This window comes from Salvelinus sp. IW2-2015, linkage group LG18 (genome assembly GCF_002910315.2).
Source record: "Salvelinus sp. IW2-2015 linkage group LG18, ASM291031v2, whole genome shotgun sequence".
Lineage (NCBI taxonomy): Eukaryota > Metazoa > Chordata > Actinopteri > Salmoniformes > Salmonidae > Salvelinus > Salvelinus sp. IW2-2015.
This window is the reverse complement of record NC_036858.1, coordinates 27621239-27644116: the sequence shown is the minus strand read 5'-3', so window position 1 is coordinate 27644116 and position 22878 is coordinate 27621239. Positions and strand designations below refer to the sequence as shown.

The 22878-nt window shown below is 41.3% G+C and overlaps 1 protein-coding gene across 1 annotated transcript in view; it reads right to left on the bottom strand.

The window, feature by feature from the left end:
- LOC111977532 (brorin-like) overlaps positions 1-22878 on the bottom strand; it is a 42644-nt gene extending 19766 nt beyond the window's left edge. The window contains exons 1-3 of the mRNA XM_024006984.2: positions 22563-22878; positions 4090-4847; positions 1505-1634 (exon numbers count right to left, since the gene is read on the bottom strand). Of these exons, the coding sequence (XP_023862752.1) occupies positions 1505-1634; positions 4090-4767 (808 nt within the window). The 5' untranslated portion in view covers positions 4768-4847; positions 22563-22878. The remainder of the gene's footprint in view (positions 1-1504; positions 1635-4089; positions 4848-22562) is intronic.

Sequence of the window (22878 nt, the reverse complement as noted above, 5' to 3'; positions counted from 1 at the left end):
TGATGCTGCCACCACCATGCTTCACCGTAGGGGTGATGCCAGACATCCTCCAGATGTGACACTTGGCATTCAGACCAAAGAGTAATCTTGGTTTCATCAGACCAGAGAATCTTGTTTCTCATGGCCTGAGAGTGCTTTAGGTGCCTTTTGGCAAACTCCAAGCCAGCTGTCATGTGCTTTTTACTGAGGAGTGGCTTCTGCCTGGCCACTCTACCATAAAGGCCTGATTGGTGGAGTGCTGCAGAGATGGTTGTCCTTCTGGAAGGTTCTCCCATCTCCACAGAGGAACTCTGGAGCTCTGTCAGAGTGACCATCAGGTTCTTGGTCACCTCCCTGACCAAGGCCCTTCTCCCCCAATTGATCAGTCTGGCTGGGCGGCCAGCTCTAGGAAGAATCTTGGTGGATCCAAACTTCTTCCATTTAAGAATGATGGAGGCCACTGTGTTCTTGGGGACCTTCAATGCTGCAGACATTTTTTGGTACCCTTCCCCAGATCTGTGCCTCGACACAATGCTGTCTTGGAGCTCTACGGACAATTCCTTCAACCTCATGGCTTGGTATTTGCTCTGACATGCACTGTCAACTGTGGGACCTTATATAGACAGGTGTGTACCTTTCCAAACCATGTCCAATAGATTTAATTTACCACAGGTGGACTCCAATCAAGTTGTAGAAACATCTCAAGGATGATCAATGGAAACGGGATGTACTTGAGCTCAATTTCAAGTCTCATAGCCATGGTACTGAATTATTCCATACATTTGCAAAAATGTCTGAAAACCAGTTCTCTTTGTCATTATGGGGTATTGTGTGTAGACTGATGAGGGGAAAAAATGATTTAATACATTTTAGAATATGGCTGTAACGTAACAATACAGGGAAAAAGTCAAGGGGTCAGAATACTTTCCAAATGCACTGTATTTCATTTAATGTTGATAGCATTTCCCTTGTTTGTGATAAACAGCATCGCTTTAAGAGGCCACGTCTGAGATGCGTATCGCCAGTCATCATTCTTTTTGCTGAAGGAAGCAACGTCGCTGACATTGCCATGTTGCATTAGAGTCGCGCCAAGAAAAATAAGGGGGACACAATCTAGGACATGCTGTCTAAAATCATCTGAAACAACTTCAGATAATCCACAGTGAGCCAGAGAAGCGCTCTTATAAGAGAGTGTAATTCTTTCAAATCAGAGAGCTCTCACACACTAACCCAGGATGCTCAAACCCTGATTCGCCTTTTATTCACGCCAGCATATTGTGGCACCGAAACAGGAATATCTGTTCACGTTGGAAACAAACAGGGCTGGCTAATAGAGAGTCATGCATTATCACATACACACAATCATACGAATAAATCTAGCACTGCAACCAACTATTGTCAATCATTTGTCAGGCCAATCATGTATGATTTCTCAAAGACACACAGTCAAATGAAAATGGTAAATGAAATGCTGTGTGTTCCGTATTAAGGTACCAAAAATGTTGAGACAAGCAGGATCTCTCACCGGTCTTACAGATGGGGCAGCACCGTTCAGGCTCATACACTGGGTCCACACACTCTGTCTGGGGACAAGCTGACACAGAGCACAACACCTCTCCACTCCCCTCACAGCGACACTTCTCACACGGAGACACCTGGGGGCAGAGGGAAAAAGACTGTGTGTTTCAAAATCTCTCTCTCTCTCATGCAAGTACTCACTCACTCACCTGTCTGGTCCACTAGCCAATATAAGGACATTGAACATCAAACATTCAGCCACAGAGCTTAGAACACAGGGAGGTCCCATCTTACGGCACTTTATTGGAAATACATACTTCATTTGAAGGAGACATGCGTCGAGAAATGAACTTCAGTGCACAATCAACCGAAAATAGGGAAATCAATGTGCTGATTGTGTGCTCAGTTGGAAACAGAAGCTATACGCTTCAAATGTCTTGCTTTGTGAACTAGAGAGAACAGTTTGATTAATGGAGCTTTCCAAGTCCAAAAGTATTGGAGAAAAACAGGGCCCAAGACCTTATGATGCAACTTGTGTCGACAATATGCCTTCAACCAAGTCACCTCCCTTGACTGGAGATGCTACCACCGTAGGCTTTAGTCTGAAGCCACGTGAGCATTTCCTTTTAAATCAGAGAACATAGGTTAATCCTAACAGCATGGATCAAGTCGATTGCAGAGCGGCTCGAGCTTCTGACCAGCACGCCAATGTGAAAAACGGCAAGAGGGAGACCCCACTTACAGTACCGCCGCAGAACACAGCAATCAACCACAAGGCTCGCCTGTTGCTTTGTTTCTAATCCTCTAGGCAGGCATCCACAGAGGATAGAAGACATTTACTTTAGTGGAAGTGGGTCTCTCTCTCTCTCTCTTTTTCCTTTCTCTCTTTCTGATCTCTCTCTCTCTCCACAGACTTCTCCCAGGAGAGCTACAAGCGAGCTGCTTGTATCACTCTGCATTAACGGAAATAAGTCCCATATTAGACCTAACCTCCTGGTGTGACCCTCCAGTGCTAGCACAAAGAGATGCCTGAAACAGTCACATATAATACCTTTCTTTAATCAAAGATAGAATAGAAGGCTGATGGAATAGTTGTGGATGGAGCTTCTAAAATAAATGAAGGAATAAGCCCTTTTGAGGTCTCCTGGGCTTGGCTTAAAATAGATAACTCCACCAAGACTAGAATATATCAAGATAAGAATATTAACACAATTACTCTTAAGCTTAAACATACTATTCAATTTAGAGTAATGTTATGTTCAAACTTTGTGTGAATAAAAATAAATGCTGACTTTTGCCATCATAAATGTGCTTCGCTGCTTGTTTGCTTGCTACACTGAAAAGTATTTTGGTATAGTATTCACGATACACTGGCAATCTATCAACAGTTTCCCACATGGAATGTCTACGGAGACCGAAACGTTGGTAACGAGATCCACTAAAACTGTGGAACATCTAGATTACGAGCCGACTAAATTCAACTCCATGATTTACAATGGAGTTGAGCGGCGACTAGTGGGGACTGGAGCTCCGACGTCATTTTAGCATCCAAAGAATAGCTCGCAACTACCCAGAACAATGTCGTGTACAGAGGTGTAAAGTACTTAAGTAAAAATACTTTATAGTAGTTTTTTGGGTTATCTGTATGCTACTTTCCTATTTATATTTTTGACAGCTTTAACTTTTACTTCACAACATTCCTGAAGAAAATCATGTCATTTTTACTTCATACATTTTCCCTGACACCCAAAATTAATTATTACATTTTGAATGCTTAGCAGGAAAGAAATATGGTCCAATTCATACACTAAGCAAGGGAACATCCCTCGTCAAGGGAACATGCCTCTGATCTGGCGGACTCACTGAACACGCGTGCTTCATTTGTAAATGATGTCTGAGCGTTGGAGTGTGCCCCCCCTGGCTATCCGTAAAAAAAAAAATAACAAGAAAATAGTGCCGTCTGGTTTGCTTAATATAAGGAATTTTAAATGATTTATACTTTAACTTTTGACACTTAAGTATATTTGAGCAATTACATTTACTTTTGATACTTAAGTATATTTAAAACCAAATACTGTTAAGACTTTTACTAAAGTAGTATTTTACTGGATGACTTTCACTTTTACTTGAGTCATTTTCCATTGAAGTATCTTTACTTTTACTCAAGTATGATATTTGGGTACTTTTTCAACCACTGGTAGTGTGTAATTCATTTTATGTGACGTCAGAGCTCCAGTCTTCCCACACAAGTCGCCGCTCAACTCCATCGTAAATCGTGGAGTTGCGTTTAATCAGCTACTAGGTCACTAGTGTGCTGGAGTTTCTTTTCATTTCAGAGGTTGATCTCTTGAAGCACAGACTGTTACAAGAATACATTTAAATTAAATAGCACTATGAATGAGGCTGCCTAAGGATGRCATCATCACCTGGGGTGTATTCATGTCGAAAAACGTTTTGAAACGGAAAACAAACACTAGCGTTTCTTGTTGTACACGTTCAGGTAATCCATTCCCGTTTTGGCTCGTTTGCTTATGTTTGGTTCCTAGAGAATAACACCCCGTAAACCTTTAAAGATATCATTTCCAGACTCACCTTAAACTCTTGTAGCGTTGTGTAGACCTTTCCCCTGAACTCACAGTAGTTCTTCTTCTCCTTGCACTCTGGACAGCACTGGCTGGTGTCCACCCGGATACAGCGAGGGTGAACTTTGGGACATTCAGGTTTGGCACACAGGGGTCCCTCGTCCGTGCAGAGGCAAGGGCATGTGGAGGGCCCCGGGGTAAACTTCTCCCCAATGGCAAACACAAAGCCACTTTCGTCCATGCAGCCCTTCCCCCTGTAATCTGGATATGCGTACTCGTCGATAGCGTCAAGAGAGAGATTTGTTTCACTCGTGGGACCCTCGTCTACTCGGCTCAGGCCCCCCTCTTGCTCTTCCCACAACTCCTGTGATGCCTTCCCGGCCTTGGATCCAGCAAGTTTCTGGGAGCTGGAGTTTGGCCTGGATCTGTTGACAGAGGTTCTGTTGCTGGCCCCTCTGTGGGTCTCCAGGCCCATGAAGCTGATCTCCTCCAGCTGCTGCTGCGTGCTGTAGCTGAGCGCACCCACTGAGGCCTGCTGCTTGTCTTGCTTGTCCTCTCTGGCCTGGGTCAGGACACGCTCCAAGCGTTCCCGGCTCACTGACAAGTCTGCCACGGGATTACACTGAGTACTGGTCAGAAACAACATAACAAAGAGGACTTCCACTGTCATGGCAACAGAGTGCACCATCTCTCCCCACCACCTGGAAGGTGGGATGACACCTTGGCTTCATATAACACACTTCATATCTCAGGTGTGAGCCAGTCCATCTGGAAAAAGAGAATGAAACTGGAATAAAGTATTTGACAGTATGTAGTCTAGACATTGATATTGTCTCTTAGCCTGGTCCAAATTCTGTGCTTTATAGCAAACTCCTCTTGTCGTTATCATGGCCAAACAATGACCAAGACAATGACCATAGGAGTTGGCTATACAGCATAGACATATCTGACTAATTGTCTTCATGTTAGCCCCAATAAGGACTCTGTTTTTTCATTGCAATGCCGGATCCTATCAAAGAAACACCTCACATGACCTAAAGAAAACCTCAGCGACTTGGGCTGTCAGAACGGAGTGTATTCATATTGCCGGTGTCAGGAAATCAATAGGCTTTCTTACACTAACACTTCCTCGCATCAAATGCTCCCAGCAGGGATAGACTGTGGAGAAAATTGCCAAAAAAAAGAACCTGAATCTCACTCCCCACCCGGAACAAAGGAAATATAATCAATGGATTCCGGGTTCAAATAAAATCAGACAACTATACAGGGAGAGATTGATTCGAAAAGAGATCATGATTCTCTTCAGGAAGAATGAATTTACTGTAGCTAGAGGACATTTCTAGACCAACTTAGATCACTGAACAGCATAAAAAGTGTATATTTCTTCATTTATTTCTTTACATTTTTGGGGGACTTGTGTGCATTGTTTGGTGTTTGTTAGGCATTAATGCATTTTTGGAGCTAGTAACATAAGCATTTCGCTGCACCTGCGATAACATCTGCTAAATATGTGTATGCGACCGCAAAAAATGGATTTGAAAAAAATAACAATAAAATTAAGTGCTCCATTATATGTTGTAGATCTATGGCTCTGGTTTTGTACATGTGCAGTGGGCTCACACACCAGGCCTGGGTCCACCAAACTGCAGCTTGCGGATCTGATGTGGCACGCAGGCCAGGAGTTTAAGACCACTAATGTAAAGGGAATCAATATTTGTTTCACTATTTATATTGGTCAAACAATGGTTCCCCCCCTTTTATTTGATTTTTTTTTACAATGAAATCTATTGAATTCAGTAATCAAACAATGGTTGTTTTATGACATAAACATGCTGTCATGAACAGACAGAAACTGTCATGACTATTTATGACATTGGCTATGATATTATCATGGCACCAACATCCTAGTTAAGTAGTAGCCTTGCACGAGGCTTGGCTTCTGTGAGCCAGAACGACTCATGCTGTAGGAGCAGGAGCCTATCTACAGTTTCTGTAGCGTGAGACAGGGTTTACCCCTATGGGTCCACATCTGGTCCCATTTTTACAGTCTTTGGTATGTATAGAGAATGAATCTCTGTGTTTATGTTTGTGTGCGTGTGTGTGTAATTAAAGTTTCCCTGTGTGTGTAACTTTTGTGAGCCTACCTTATTCCCGTCTGACCGGGGGCGGAGTCACAGACCAGCAAAAGCAGAGAGTCTATCTCTTATAGCATGACTCGGCCGTGGATCAAACTCCCAACCTTCCAATCTCAGGGTGGACACGAATCGCAATGCCACTAAGTTGGTCTTACAAAAAAAGACTGAACATTTCAATGTACAAAGGGGCGACACAAAGCAGGACATACGACAATGACTGAATTAAGTGGATGAGTTTCTTTTTTTGTTACATTACTAATCAAATGATTTGATTACCCAACTAACTTGACATGTCAATGATTTGAGTTTGAATGCCTTGCTGTGTTTTGTTTCGACTTTCAACCATGTTCTTAAGAGTAGTATGTTGTGTACATATTTTTTTTTTCTCTATTAAAACACTTGCAGTGGGATTAATATTTGTATCTTTGTGTAAAAAGGTGAGATTCCGCTGTATTGACTTTGTCCTGACAATTAGCTGTAGATGAGTGTCTGGACTCATTTAAGAATAAACCATTCAGTATTTATTAATATGTCAACTCCGCTGGCAATGAATTTGTTTTCAATAGAGTAGAGTGCAACTGCTCTTTCCGAATTAGGATTCTCAAGAAAGAACAGAAGGTATATAAATACTTTAAGCTTTCCCTGAGCAAGTCAGCCTTGTTAAAAATGCAGTAGGTTAATATAAAGGGAATGAAAAACGTATGTTATCAGTAAGAATAAAAACATTGTATTTCTTAGGGAATACTACATTTTAATAAATGGATGCGCCTGACACGTAAAATCATGTCCTGGCACCTCAGGGAAGTGTATATTGAGATCAATCAATCAAATGTATTTATAAAGCCCTTCTTACATCAGCTGATGTCACAAAGTGCTGTACAGAAACCCAGCCTAAAACCCCAAACAGCAAGCAATGCAGGTGTAGAAGCACAGTGGCTAGGAAAAACTTCCTAGAAAGGCCAGAACTGAGGAAGAAACCTAGAGAGGAARCAGTCCTCCTCTGGCTGTGCCGGGTGGAGATTATAACAGAACYTGGCCAAGATGTTTAAATGGTCATAGATGATCAGCAGGGTCAAATAATAATAATCACAGTGGTTGTAGAGGGTGCAACAGGTCAGCACCTCAGCAGTAAATGTCGTTTGGCTTTCATAGCCGATAATTCAGAGTATCTCRWCCGCTCCTGCTGTCTCTAGAGAGTTGAAAACAGCAGGAGATAAGAGATAGAGATACAGAGATAAGGGCTGTGGTGAATCTCAATTCTAGACAACTCTAAATATAAGTTGAAAGTCACCAGACTTCCAGCCTGGGGATGCAGTTACTTCACAATGCAGTTCCTTCAGCAAGTATTCAGACCKCTTGACTTTTTCCACATTTTGTTACGTTAGAGCCTTATTCTGAAATTGATAAAATWGTTTTTTTCTCAATCTATACCAATACCCCATATATAAAAAAACTTAAATATCACATTTACGTAAGTATTCAGACCCTCTACTCAGTACTTTGTTGAAACACCTTTGGCAGCGATTACAGCATCTATTCTTCATTGGTATGACGGTACAAGCTTGGCACACCTGTATTTGGGGAGTTTCTCCCATTGTTCTCTGCAGAACCTCTCAAGCTATTTTCAGGTCTCTCCAGAGATGTTCGATCTTGTTCAAGTCCGGGCTCTAGCTGGGCCACTCAAGGACATTCAGAGACTTGTCCCGAAGTCACTCCTGCATTGTCTTTGCTGTGTGCTTAGGGTCGTCGTCCTGTTGGAATGTGAACCTTCGCCCCAGTCTGAGGTTTTCATCAATGATCTCTGTACTTTGCTCCATTCATCTTTGCCTCGATCCTCACTAGTCTCCCAGTCCCTGCCACTGAAAAACATCCCCGCAGCATGTTGCTGCCACCACCATGCTTCACCGTAGGCATGGTGCCAGGTTTGCAGAAATGTTTTGGTACCCTTCCCCAGTTCTGTGCCGCGACATAATCCTGTCTCGAAGCTCTACAGACAATTCCTTCGTCCTCATGGCTTGGTTTTTGCTCTGACATGCGCTGTCAACTGTGGGACCTTATATAGACAGGTGTGTGACTTTCCAAATCAAGTCCAATCAATTGAATTTACCACAGGTGGACTCCAATCAAGTTGTAGAAACATCTCAAGGATGATCAATGGAAACAGAATGCACCCTAGCTCAATTTCGCATCTCATAGCAAAGGGGCTGAATATTTATATAAATTAGGTATTTCTGTTTTTTATTTGTAATAAATGTGCATACATTAAAAAATATATATATATATTTAACCCATTTTAGAATAAGGCTGTAATGTAACAAAATGAGGTGTCTGAATATTTTCTGAATGCACGGTATGCATTTAAAATAATGACCATTTTGCAATGCCCGAAAATCAGTCCAATCTATTCACAGAACAGAACAGACTTGACTTGAAAATGAATGGACTCTACCCAACTGTTACGCCAGTGGTGTTTGGTATTTGTGAGGTGATTCTGTTCTGTTATATTGTTGTGTATGAGCCAAGAGGCAAAATCCAAGGAGCAAGGCTATGACTGGGCCAAACGAGGTAGCAGAACGAGGTAGTGATAGTGCCGTACAGATAGGGCCGCATCAGACAGAGCCAATAGTTAATTAGTAAAAGTACTTAACTTGGCTCCGTTCTCCATAACCTCACTACCTTTAACAGCTGCTAGTGCCTGGCTGTCACAGTACCACTGCTACTGCTGCTAGCTGTCCTCTTCCCCTCCTACTTGCCTCTGGATGGCCCTCAGGCTAACCATCATCTCCTTGGTTCCTAGTGGCCCTAGTCAGTTGCATGTTCATCTTTGTTTTGCTCATATTATTTTTTCTTATTGCCTTTTATCTGTTAGTGCATGTGAAAGGAAATTGCGTATGTGGAAAAAAAATCCCAATGGTTATCAAACAGTGGTTATTAGCTATTTCTGTATAGCACAGAACAAGCATTGTGGTTTTATCAGCACAGAATGAATGGTTCCTCTCTGGCGGACAGAAGACTATCAATGTTTCCGGTGACATTTAAGGTGTGTAGCATTACTGCTCTACTGCGTCAGAATGAATAAACGTGTTTTGTCTTAATTGTTAAAGAGAGAAGGTTAGGTCATTACTGTTGACATAGTTTTAATTCATTCTGTTTAAGGTCAAGGCTGTCTTTACATCTCAAATGATTATTTTTATTTTATTTCTTTTCACCTTTATTTAACCAGGTAGGRTAGTTGGAAACAAGTTCTCATTTACAACTGCGACCTGGCCAAGATAAAGCAAAGCAGTGCGACACAAACAACACAGAGTTACACATGGAATAAACAGACATGCAGTCAATAACACAATAGGAAAAAAGTATATATACAGTGTGTGCAAATGAGGTAAGGGAGGCAAGGCAATAAAAAGGCCATAGTGGCGAAATAATTACAATTTAGCAATTAAACACTGGAGTGATAGATGTGCAGAAGATGAATGTGCAAGTAGAGATACTGGAGTGCAAAGGATTCCAAAAAATTATACAGAACAGAGCAGAGCAATATTTCAGCCACATTGAAATGAGCTAAGATATTGAAGAGTGTGAGACTGCCAGGTTCAATAACACTCATCGAGACATTGAAATTGTGACATACGTTATATTATAGTCTTATTCTGTAAGACTGTAGTAGGAAGTTGGTGGCATCTAAACTCTACTCTCTGTTCTACTCAAATCCCATCAAACAGGAAATGGACATTCCTGATGTACCAGAGCAGCTGATGGCCTGTGYTCCCTAAACCCCTCTGACAGCCTAACCTTTCACCCCCTGGTGGACTTCATTAACGTCAMCGTCAGGGACCGCCCCGACGTCTGCATACTGCTTGGCGACTTTGCATGAGCAGATAAAGAAATCTCAGGTGACTGAGACGTTMGATGCAATCTTCTCCAGATGTGTGGGAAGCATTGTAGAGGGCACACAAGGAGTTGGATGTCGGTTGGTATTTTTTCCCTCCCAGAGATATGTCCTCCATCGCTTAATTTACCCACAACCCCCTTTCACCCTGCCGMACCTCAGCGCGTGACCCTGGTGCCTGACCCCTGCACCCTGCTCATGGAGGGCGTGACCTTTGGCCTGACCTCTACGAARATCGTGTTCGACATGGGAGCAGAGGAGATCAGCTGTGCTTCCGGTTCGGAAAGATTCTCACGCATCTTGAAACACATGCTGACCCAGAGAAGCTACTACCCGCTGTACCTGCTGGTGAAATGAGAAATTCCAGAGCTACGGCCAGATGCCCCTCAGTCCTGATGTGCTCATCGTCCCCTCCAAGCTACGCTACTTCATCAAGGATGTGATTGGCTGTGTGTGTGTGTCAATCCTGGACGCCTGACCATGGGCCAGGTGGGAGGGACTTATGGCAAGCTGCTCATCAAGAGGAGCTCCACATCGATAGATGGGAAGAGAGCCAGTCCCTGTGTGGCCGGCTAAGTGGTCAAGATCTAACCTGATTGAAGACTGACTGAAGATCGATCTCTCTCCCTACTTCTCATCATATTACACAATGATCTATTCTACAAGGGCTTGTCTGTTTWTTWTTTTTTTTACATCAGTACTTTGATATAATGTAACTGGCTGCTTACCGTAATTTCATTGGGTAATTCTCTCTGTCCTGTATTAACCCATTCATAGACGCAAACTGCTTTCACGCCTATGGACGGCAGCATCTTCTGGTCAGGAGTTTTGTTAAGATCCCCGACACTCGTTCTGAACGTTAAAACGTATAGTTTGCTGTACGGTTTTGGAAACATACGGAACTTATCTTTCATATTAGCGAGAAATAATTTTCCAAAATCAAAATGGTTAAAATARTACACACCTTGATAGYGTTAGTGTTCCCACACGGCCATATCGCCATGTTATATTGCTTGTTTACAGAAGACAGACGGAAGACATAGGCGGCCACCTGTGCTAATTAGCTATCTAGCGTGCTAGGAACACKTGTGTGCAAGCGTAACTGGGGAGGCAGTGTAGTTTGTCAACTGGAGGCACACACAGCAAATTAGCACTTTAGGGGACCTGATCTTCCTCCTCCTTCCTTCCCACCGGTCAAAAACTGGTTGCATCAATGTTGTTTCCACGTCATTTCAACAACAAAAAACGCAATCTGATGATSTTGAATCAACGGATTGGGATTTGCAAAAAGTCATCAACGTAATGGAATTTCYTCTTTTTCCCCACCAAACTTTTAACCTAAATCCAATGACACTGTGACCTTTTTTGTTGATTTCAAGTTGAATTCATGTTAGTTGACATCTCAAACAAATGTAAATCAAAACTAGATGTTGAAATGACGTCTCTGCCCAGTGGGTTCCTTCTTTGTTGTGAGCCTATGGTTGTTCCATGGCTGATTGTTCGAATGCTCTTGTTGGTCCAACACACATCTATGAAGGGGCAAACTCTTATTCTTGAGTGGAGTTCTCACTTCATGCCAAACTCTTCTGGGGGCAATTAGCAAYTAATTACCACAATGGTTTATTCATGATTATCATCTCTACACTATGTTGTTCAGCCTCCTGTGTCAGGGAGTGTCTACCCAAAAATGTAGTCTTATGCAAATAGGAATGAGGTGGAGTGTGCTCTTACCTCCGAGGTAGGATATTATCAGCAGTGTATAATAACAGACTACGGCTGGGAAGAGGATAACTGGCATTTCCTCTTTTGTGGCATTGTACACACTCATGTTGTACAACTGATGTACAAATAATTTTTCAGAATGGTTGTGATACAGCTGATATTTTTGTGAGTCAACAGAGAGCTTGACTGCACAAATAATGTTTACACAACGACTGTGGGGTGACTCCAAAATGCTTGTGTATTTATTTTGTGCAGAAAAACTCTCTGTTGTATCACTACCATTTGTATCAGTTGTACAACTTGAGTGTGTACAGACACCTATCACATCGGCAATGAAGCCCCATTCACACCACAAATCTCCAGAGTAGTTCAACTCCATCATGTTGAGGTCCCATAGGGCGGAGCACAATTGGCCGGGTTAGGGTTTGGCCGGGGTAGGCCGTCATTGTAAATAAAAATGTGTTCTTAACTGACTTGCCTAGTTAAATAAAATATTTTAAAAAGCATAAATAAATGGAGTCTACAACCAAAATTCCCCAATTAAAGCGAAGCTGCAATTAAAGGGAAAGGCAGTGTTCTCCTTAGGCTTATAAGAAGCACTATTACAACTATAACATAGACACACAATTTTCTAAACGGATTGTGTGAGAGATGCTTACTAAGCACACTGAGGGCTCATATTTCTGTTCTGCCTTCAGAAAGTATTCCCCTTGACTTATTCCACATGTTGTTGTGTTACTGCCTGAATTCAAAATGGATTAGATCGATTTTTTCTCTCACCCATCTACACACAATACCCCACAATGACAAAGTGAAAACATGTTTTTAGACTTTRTAGCAAATGTATTGAAAATGAAATACTGAGTCAATACATATTAGAATCACCTTTTGCAGCGATTACAGCTGTGGGTGTTTCTGGGTAAGTCTCGGTAAGAGCTTTGCACACCTGATTGTACAATATTTGCACATCATACTTTAAAAAAAATGTCAAGCTCTGTCAAGTTGGTTGTTTATCATTGCTAAACAACCATTTTCAAGTCTTCCCATAGATTTTCAAACAGATTTAAGTCAAAACTGTAACTCGGCCACTCAAGAACATTCAATGTCATCTTGGTAAGCAACTCCAGTGTATATTTGGACTTGTGCTTTAGGCTATTGCCCTGCTGAAAGGTGAATTTAAACTCCCAGTGTCTGTTGGAAAGCAGACTGAAACAGGCTTTCATCTAGGATTGTTCCTGTGATTAGCCCTATTCTGGGTTTTTTACCCCCCCAAAAACTCCCTAGTCCTTGCCAATGACAAGCATATTCATGACATGATACAGCCACCACCATGCTTGAAAATATGAAGAGTGGTACTCAGTAATGTGTTGTGTTGGATTTGCTCCAAACATAAGGCTTTCTATTCAGGACATACAGTGCATTCAGAAAGTATTCAGAACGCTTGACTTTTTCCACATTTTGTTACATTACAGCCTTATTTTAATATGGATTAAATAGTTTTTTCCTCTCATCAATATACACACAATTGTAACGCTCGTCTTTCTCCACATCTGAAGAGGAGCAAGGATCGGACCAATATGCAGTGTAGTTTAAAGACATAATCACGTTTATTTAAACGAAGACGAAAAACACTTGAACAAATTACAAAATAACAAACGACGTGAACAGACCTGAACTTGAGAACAAAACACATGAACGCACGAACTGGACGGAACACACGAACGAACGAACGAACGAACGAACGAACGAACGAACGAACGAACGAACGAACGAACGAACGAACGAACGAAACAGTCTCGTGTGGTACAAACACTGACACAGGAACAATCACCCACAAACAAACAGTGAGAACAGCCTACCTTAATATGGTTCTCAATCAGAGGAAACGTAAAACACCTGCCCCTAATTGAGAACCATATCAGGCTAATACATTGCACCCAACATAGAAACACATAACATAGAATGCCCACCCCAACTCACGCCCTGACCATACTAAACAAATACAAAACAAGGGAAAACAGGTCAGGAACGTGACAACAATACTCCAAAATGACAAAGAAAATGTTTTGAATGTATCACATTTACATACAGTACCAGTCAAAAGTTTGGACACACCTACTCATTCAAGGTAATTTATTTTATTTGGACTACTTTCTACATTTTAGAATAATAGTGAAGACATCAACACTATGAAATAACACATACGGAATCATGTGGTAACCATTTTTCTTTTAAACAACTCAAAAAATATTATATATTTCAGATTTTTCAAAGTAGCCACCCTTTGCCTTAATGACAGTGTCATGACGTTGGGTTGGGTAGGTTTACGACAGTCATAAATACCTCTTTCCCCCTTTTTCTCTCTCCCCACTATAACTGATGTGACATAAGGAAACCCATGGGGTAACATAGAGATTCTGGGTAACATCAGAAGTTGGGGAAATGAACTATATTCTGATAAACCAACCAACTGAACATATGCGTGGTATACAAGGTATATTATGTCAGTTCGGTTGCCCTCTGACACATTCTCATCAATGATAGAATGACAAACTCTACTGTGAAAAGTCTAAACGTCAGAGGTATCGGATTCACATGGAATTGTTGTTTAATTAAAATGTTTGAATATACATTATTTGTGAAGAGGTGAAATGTAATTTTAGCTTCCAAATGAGAGATCTGTGCTTTCATAAGTTCTCTGCTCACAGTGGCCCGCCCTGTGAAGAGGCATGGGTAATAGACTTTTCAGACACACCCCTCTACCTCCACTATATAAAGCCAGTGACAAAAATGTAACTGCCTGTTCCGGGTACATTTTGGATGACGATCCGATTTCAGATGGTTCAGACAATAACTACAGAACTAGGCCAACATCAGCATGGACTTTGATTGTGAATGGTATGAACTTTGAACTCGTGTTCACTACAGAAGTGATATCTCCTAGCCGTTGAGTTGGCAACAGCTGCTACAAACGCAGGTTAGGAAGGACAGTCCGAGTATCCCGTCTTCCACACACAACGTTACTACAAAGTATCCCGTGACAACCAGAGACATTCTCCAAAGGACAGAGGACTCGGGTTGGCGATACGTTCTTCCATCTACCACCAACCTACTGAAGCGCAGCTCAGAGTAAATATGTATTGCATTTTCTTCTTCAAATGGGCGGTAATTTAGAATGCATCAGATACTGATTTACGAGAGCACAGCTCGCCTATGTTTCAATCTCCCGCTCTTTCACTAAGACTCAGCCCATTCCCTTTGTGTAACAAGCTGTCATATCTATTCCGCCCGCTAGGGACGTTTTCTGTATGACGTAATTTGTGATCAAGTTATGATTTAATTGTATATGTGTGATTCTGTGTGATTAGTTGGTATTTAGTAAAAAATAATTAAACCCAATTTTGTATTGCTGATTCAACTTGTTAGCCAGGATTCTTGCAGATAATCAAGGACTTACAACTTTCAGATGAGACTGAATAAAATGACGATTAATGTGACGGATATTTAGTAAAATATTACTAAATCTTTAAGAGTTTATTCGAAAGATAACAGCTCTATAAATATTCTTTCGTGGTGTCCCCCTAGTTAATTAATATTTACATGATTAGTTCAATCAGGTAATATTAATTACGGATAAATAATTTTAAGAATAGCATGTCATAGCAATCAATCTGGCATAGTCAAAGACACGACAATAGCTTTGCACACTCTTGGCATTCCTCAACCAGCTTCACCTATAATTATTTTCCAACAGTCTAGAAGCAGTTCCCACATATGCTGAGCACTTGTTGGCTGCTTTTCCTTCACTCTGCGGTCCAACTCATCCCAAACCATCTCAATTGGGTTGAGGTGATTGTAGATTCCAGGTCATCTGATGCAGCACACCATCACTTTCCATCTTGGTCAAATAGCCCTTACACAGCTTGGAGGTGTGTTAGGTCATTGTTGTTGAAAAACAAGTGATAATCCCATTAAGTGCAAAGCAGTTGGGATGCCGTATTGCTGAGAGAATGCTGTGGTAGCCTGCTGGTTAAGTGTGCCTTGAATTCTAAATGAATTACCGACAGTGTCACAAGCAAAGCACCTCCACACCATCACACTTCCTCCTCCGTGCTTCATGGTGGGAACCACACATGCAGAGATCATCCGTTCACCTACTCTACGTCTCACAAAGACACGGCGGCTAGAACCAAAAATCTCAAATTTGGACTCATCAGACCAAAGGACAGATTTCCACCAGTCTAATGTCCATTGCTCGTGGTCTTGGCCCAAGCAAGTCTCTTATTAGTATTGGTGTCCTTTAGTAGTGGTTCTTTGCAGCAATTCGACCATGAAAGCCGGTGTCAGAGGAAGGCCCTAAAAAATAAAAAATAAACTCCAGCCAACCTAGTCATTGACTGTTCTCTCTGCTAACGCACGGCAAGTGGTACCGGAGCGCCAAGTCTAGGTCCAAGAGGCTTCTAAACAGTTTCTATCCCCAAGTCATAAGTCAAATCAATTTTTAGGCTTTCCTCTGACACCGCCTGGTATAGAGGTCCTGGATGGCAGGCAGCTTAGCCCCAGTGATGTACTGGGCTGTTCGCACTACCCTCTGTATGCCTTGCGGTCAGAGCCGAGCAATTGCCGTAACAGGCAGTGATGCAACCAGTCAGGATGCTCTCGATGTTGCATGTAGAACCGTTTGAGGGTCTGAGGACCCATGCCAAATCTTTTAGTTTCCTGAGGGGAATAGGCTTGTCATGCCCTCTTCACGACTGTCTTGGTGGTGTTGGACCATTCTAGTTTTTGGTGATGTGACACCAAGGAACTTGAAGCTCTCAACCTGCTCCACTACAGCCCCGTCGATGAGAATGGGGGCGTGCTCTGTCCTCCTTTTCCTGTAGTCCACAATCATCTCCTTAGTCTTGGTTACGTTGAGGGATAGGTTGTTATTCTGGCACCACCCGGCCAGGTCTCTGACCTCCTCCCTATAGGCTGTCTCGTTGTTGTCGGTGATCAGGCCTACCACTGCTGTGTCGTCTGCAAACTTAATGATGGTGTTGGAGTCGTGCCTGGCCATGCAGTCGTGGGTGAACAGGGAGTACAGGAGGGGACTGAGCACYKACCCCTGAGGGGCTCCAGTGTTGAGGATCAGCGTGGCAGATGTGTTGCTACCTACCCTCAKCACCTGGGGCGGCCCGACAGGAAGTCCAGAATCCAGTTGCAAAGGGAGGTGTTTAGTCCCAGGATCCTTAGCTRACTGYACATCTAATCAAATGGCTCCCCAAACTACTTGCATTGCACAAGTCACTTTAATAACTCTACCCACATATTACATCAATTACCTCGACAAACCGGTGCACCCGCACATTGACCTCCTGTATATAGCGTCGCTATTGATATTTTACTGCTGCTCTTTAATTATTTGTWAATTTTATTTCTTAGTTTTTTTGGCATTTTTCTTAAAACTGAATTGTTGGTTAAGGGCTTGTAAGTAAGCATTTCACTGTAAGGTCTACACCTGTTGTATTCGGCACATGTGACAAATAACATTTGATTTGAAATTTGGTATGATTTGGTATGAATTTGGTATGATTCGCACAGTCTCCTCTGTTGATGTTCAGATGTGTCTGTTACCTGAACTCCGTGAAGCATTTATTTGGGCTGCAATTTCTGAGGCTGGTAACTTTAATGAACTTATCCTCCGCAGCAGAGGTAACTCTGGGTCTTCCTTTCCTGTGGCGGTCCTCATGAGAGCCAGTTTCATCATAGCACTTGATGGTTTTTGCGACTCCACTTTTCCAGATTGACTGACCATCATGTCCTAAAGTAATGATGGACTGTCATATCTCTTTGCTTATTTGAGCTGTTCTTCCCAAAGTATAGATTTTGTATTTGAGCAAATAGGGCAATCTTCTGTATACCACCCCTACCTTGTCACAACACAACTGATTGGCTCAAATGCATTAAGAAAAGAAATTCCCCAAATTAACTTTTAACAAGGCACACCTGTTAATTGGAATGCATTCCAGGTGATTACCTCATGAAGCTGGTTGAGATAATTCCAACAGTGTGCAAATGCTACTTTGAAGAATGTCAAATATAAAATATATTTTGATTTGTTGAACACTTTTTTGGTTACAACATGATTCCAAATGTGTTAACTCGTAGTTTTTATGTCTTCACTATTATTCTACAATGTAGAAAATAGTACAAATAAAGAAAACCCATCGAATGAGTAGGTGTCCAAACTTTTGACTGGTACTGTAAGTATTGACCCTTTACTCAGTACTTTGTTGAAGCACCTTTGGCAGCAATTATAGCCTCAAATCTTCTTGGGTATGATGACACTACAAGCTTGGCACACCTGTATTTGGGGAGTTTCTCCCATTCTTCTTTGCAGAGCCTCTGAAAATCTGTCAGGTTGGAAGGGGAGRGTCGCTGCACAGCTATTTTCAGGTCTCTCCAGAGATYTTCGATGGGGTTCAAGTCCAGGCTCTGGCGGAGCCACTCAAGGACATTCAGACTTGTCCCGAAGCCACTCCTGCATTGTCTTGGCTGTGTGCTAATGTTCCTGTTGGAAGGTGAACTTTAGGTGAACCACCCCAGTCTGAGGTCCTGAGCGCTCTGGAGCAGGTTTTCATCAAGGATCTCTCTGTACTTTGCTCCGTTCATCATTTCCTCGATCCGGACTAGTCTCCCAGTCCATGCTGCTGAAAAACATCCCCACTGCATTATGCTACCACCACCATACTTCACCGTAGGGATGGTGCCATGTTTCCTCCAGTGCATGGCATTCAGGCCAAAGAATTCAATATTGGTTTCATCAGACCAGAGAATCTTGTTTCCATGGTCTGAGAATCCTTTAGGTGCCTTTTGTSAAACCCCAAGCGGGCTGTCATGTGCCTTTTCCCATTGGTGTAAAGTACTTAAGTAGTACTTTAAAGTATTTTTTACTTAAGTAGTTTTTTTTGGTATCTGTCCTTTACTTTACTATTAACATTTTTGACAACTTTTACTTTTCCTTCACTACATTCCTAAAGAATATTATGTACTTTTTACTACATACATTTTCTCTGACACCCAAAAGTACATTTTGAATGCTTAGCAGGACAGAAAATGGTCCAATCCTCTTATCTGGGGGACTCACTAAACATAAATGCTTTGTTTGTAAATMATGTCTGAGTGTTGGATTGTGACCCTGGCGATCCATAAATWAAAAWAAKAAAACAATTGTGCCTTCTGGTTTGGGTAATTTAAGGAATTTTAAATGATTCATACTTTTACTTTTACTTTTGATACTTAAGTACATTTCAGCAACTACATTTACTTTTGATACTTAAGTATATTTAAAACCAAATACTTTTAGACTTTTACTCAAGTAGTATTTTACTGGGTGACTTTCACTTTGACTTGAGTCATTTTCTATTAAGGTATACTTTACTTTTAGTTTGAAAATGTAGTACTTTTTCCACCACTGCCTTTTACTGAGGAGTGGCTTCATTCTGGCCACTCTACCATAAAGGCCTAATTGGTGGAGTGCTACAGAGATGGTTATCRTTCTGGAAGGTTCACCCATCTCCACAGAGGAACTCCAATCATGTTAAGATGGCATCGAAGAGGATGGCTGACATTTTACATGCCCATAACCAATTGTGCTATTTTGTTCATTTTTTTGCATTGTTTGTCACTTATTTATTTACTTATTTTGTACATCATGTTGCTGCTACCGTCTCTTATGACCGAAAATAACTTCTGGACATCAGKACGGGGATTACTCACCACGAACTGGAAMAAGCTTTTTCCTTTAACGAGTCCGATGAGAAAGATATACTGCTCTCCCGTGAACAGGCCCAGATCCCCGTCATTTGCGTGAAGAAAAGACGGAGGAAAAGAGGACGCAGATCGAGCTGCCTTTTGAGAATCCGTAGGCGAGTGAGTAAACTCCCCTTGCCATCAATCCTACTWGCTAACATACAATCATTGGACAATTAAATTGATGACCTACGATTATGATTATACTACCAACGGGACATTAAGAACTGTAATTTCTTATGTTTCACCGAATAGTGGCTGAACGACAACACAGATAATATAGAGCTGGAGAGATTTTCAATGCACCGGCAGAACAAAGAAGCTACGTCTGGTAAGACGAGGGGTGGGTGTGTGTGTCTTTTTGTCAATAACAGCTGCTGTGCAATGTCTAATATTAAAGAAGTCTCGAGGTATTACTCGCCTGAGGTAGAGTACCTTATGATAAGCTGTAGACCACACTATCTACCAATAGAGTTCTCATCTATTTTTTACAGCCATTTTAAAATATYGCTGTAACGTAACAAAATGTGAAAAAAGTCAAGGGGTCTGGATACTTTCCGAATGCACTGTAAAGTTCAAAGTTCAGTTTTACTTTAGTGCCTTATTGCAAACAGGATGCATGTTTTGGAATAGTTTTAGTCTGTACAGGCTTCCTTCTTTCCACTCCGTCATTTAGTTTAGTATTGTGGAGTAACTACAATGTTGTTGATCCATTCTCAGTTTTCCCCTATCACAGCCATTAAACTCTGTAACTGTTTTTAAGTCACCATTGGCCTGATGTTGAAAMCCCAATGTCTGCTTTTTTWAWTTTTTACCCATCTACAAATAGGTGCCCTTCTAAGCGAGGCATTTGTCTTTGTGGTTGAATCTGTGTTTGAAATGAACTGCTCGAATATAGGGACTTTACAGATTATTGTATGTGTAGAGTACAGAGATTAAGCAGTCATTCAAAAAAAAATGAAACACTATTATTGCACACAGAGTGAGTCCATGAAACTTATTATGTGACTTGTTAAGCACATTTTTTCTCCTGAACTTTATGCTTGCCATAACAAGACACTTCAGCTTTTCATTTTCAATTKATTCATTTGTAAAATTTCTAAAAACATAATTCAAATGTATCTGGCCAATGGTTATTGTGTGTAGGCCAGATGAAAAAAATCTCTATTTAATCCATTTTAAATTCCGGCTGTAACACAACAAAATGTGGAAAACTTCAAAGGGTGTGAATATTTCCTGAAGGCACTGTATGCATAGATGACATAGCATGTTCTGCAAAGAAGACATATGCAGCTCAAGCGTTTCCTTTGAGATCGGTTTAGTTTTGTGACAATGTAGATCAAGTGAGATGAAATGGAAAGTGTTCCAACAGTGGTGGCAAGTGAGCTGAGAGTTGACAGTGTTGGGACGGCATTGAATATATTTTCCTTAACTTGAAAAGCTTCCATATGTTTATGTGAATAAATGGTGTGAAATTATAAAAATAGAATTAAAGCAATGAGAGTGGCTGAGACAGAATACAATACTTGGCTAATGCTGCCTGCCAGTGTTTCATTGAATTGCAGGCATTGTCTGTGATATTTATTACTGACCCAAATCCCAAGTCCCAAAAAAAACAAGCCTAAACATTCAATAACAATCCTTAATCAAAAATAATTAAATTACCCCAAAATGTAAGTTATGAATATAATTGTGTATGCCCAAATACATTAAGCCTGTTGAAGGTTGTAACTGGAAATAACAATATTGATCCTCAAGCTTAATGGCCAGTTAATAAGGCTGATATGCAAAAGGTCCCAGGTTCATGTCTGCTGGGGTTAATGTGTTAACCATYTGGGCTATCTGAGATGTGTGGGATTATTCAGAAATTGTGTGAGGTGGCAAAATCTTTGATCCAGTAATCCAGATCAAATGTATCCCCTCACCACCACCACCCTGGTATTTCTTTGCTTTTGGGTGGAACTTAAAATCAAATTTGAACCAGATATCTGATGATACTGCATATTGTGCAACAGCAAAGATCCTGTTTTATTAATGATCCCATGCTATGTAATTTAAATATTGCATTTCAACCAAATATTGCCTCTTTGGTTGAAATATTGCCACTCCTATGGGTGAACAGAATCTTAGACAAAGCATGATCATTTTGATATTGATTAATATTATAAAAAATTGGCCCCTGAAGTCAATGCATGTCTGGAATCGTGCAGATGGATAATGTATGGGTCCCCATGAAAAATGGGGTTTGCTGGTCATTCAACACAATGTATGCATTACATACCTTTCAATAGGATTTAACTTGATGACAAATGATGCATGTGATAGGAGAATGCAATGTTCCATATTGCAATTGCTCATTCCAAGGCGTGCATTTGCTGTATAATGCATTGTATGATAAAAATAGATGATGCTTAGTCTTGACATCCCCACCTGTTACAGCCCTAGCCTAGTCTACTGCACGCACTTCAGACATTGCAGAACGTCGCAAAACAGGAGGCACGATCAAACAATAAATAAAWAAAATTGGGCAGCCAATCCACATTGTACTGTAGTCCACCTCAAAATGACAATAAAACCTTTCATTACTCTGAATATAGCGGCATACACATTTTGAGTTCATTCATTTGGTTGGCACAATCGAGCACCACAGTCTTAGCAGGTAGACTGTCTTCGAATGGTGCTCTTATTACTACCTCACTGGATTCCATGCTTTTCAGATGCATAACAATTGCATGTGCATTTACTACCTTTAAATCCTTTGCAGATGGGCTACTATGGACGTCAGGGGCGTAACGTTATGAATCTATATATAGACACTATCTCCTATTGCAACAAAGTAAGTTGGTATGAATGTACATGATTTCATATTGGATGAATTGGTTGAGTGTTCACCTGTTAAGTTGCGAAACAATTGAAAGAGTGGCAGATAATATAGATGCATACCTGTAAGCTTCTGCATGTGTCCTTATCCGTTGGGTGACCGTTGGGTTGAGGTAAAGTCGAAGCTTTTTTATTGCAGGCTATAAGCTGCTCACGGTAACAACATATCACTATAGAGACAACTGTCGCATATAGCCTACAACAAAACAAAACTACAAACACTATTGCAAACACGGATCTAGTAGTTCCCAATAAGGATGCTTGATTGTCCGTAGATGCYTCTTGCGCAACTTGCCGTCATCCTTCATATAGGGAGGTCTTCCTTCCTCAGTCTTTCGTTCGAAACACTGCAAGGCGAGTGGCGCCAATGCTTTCTTCC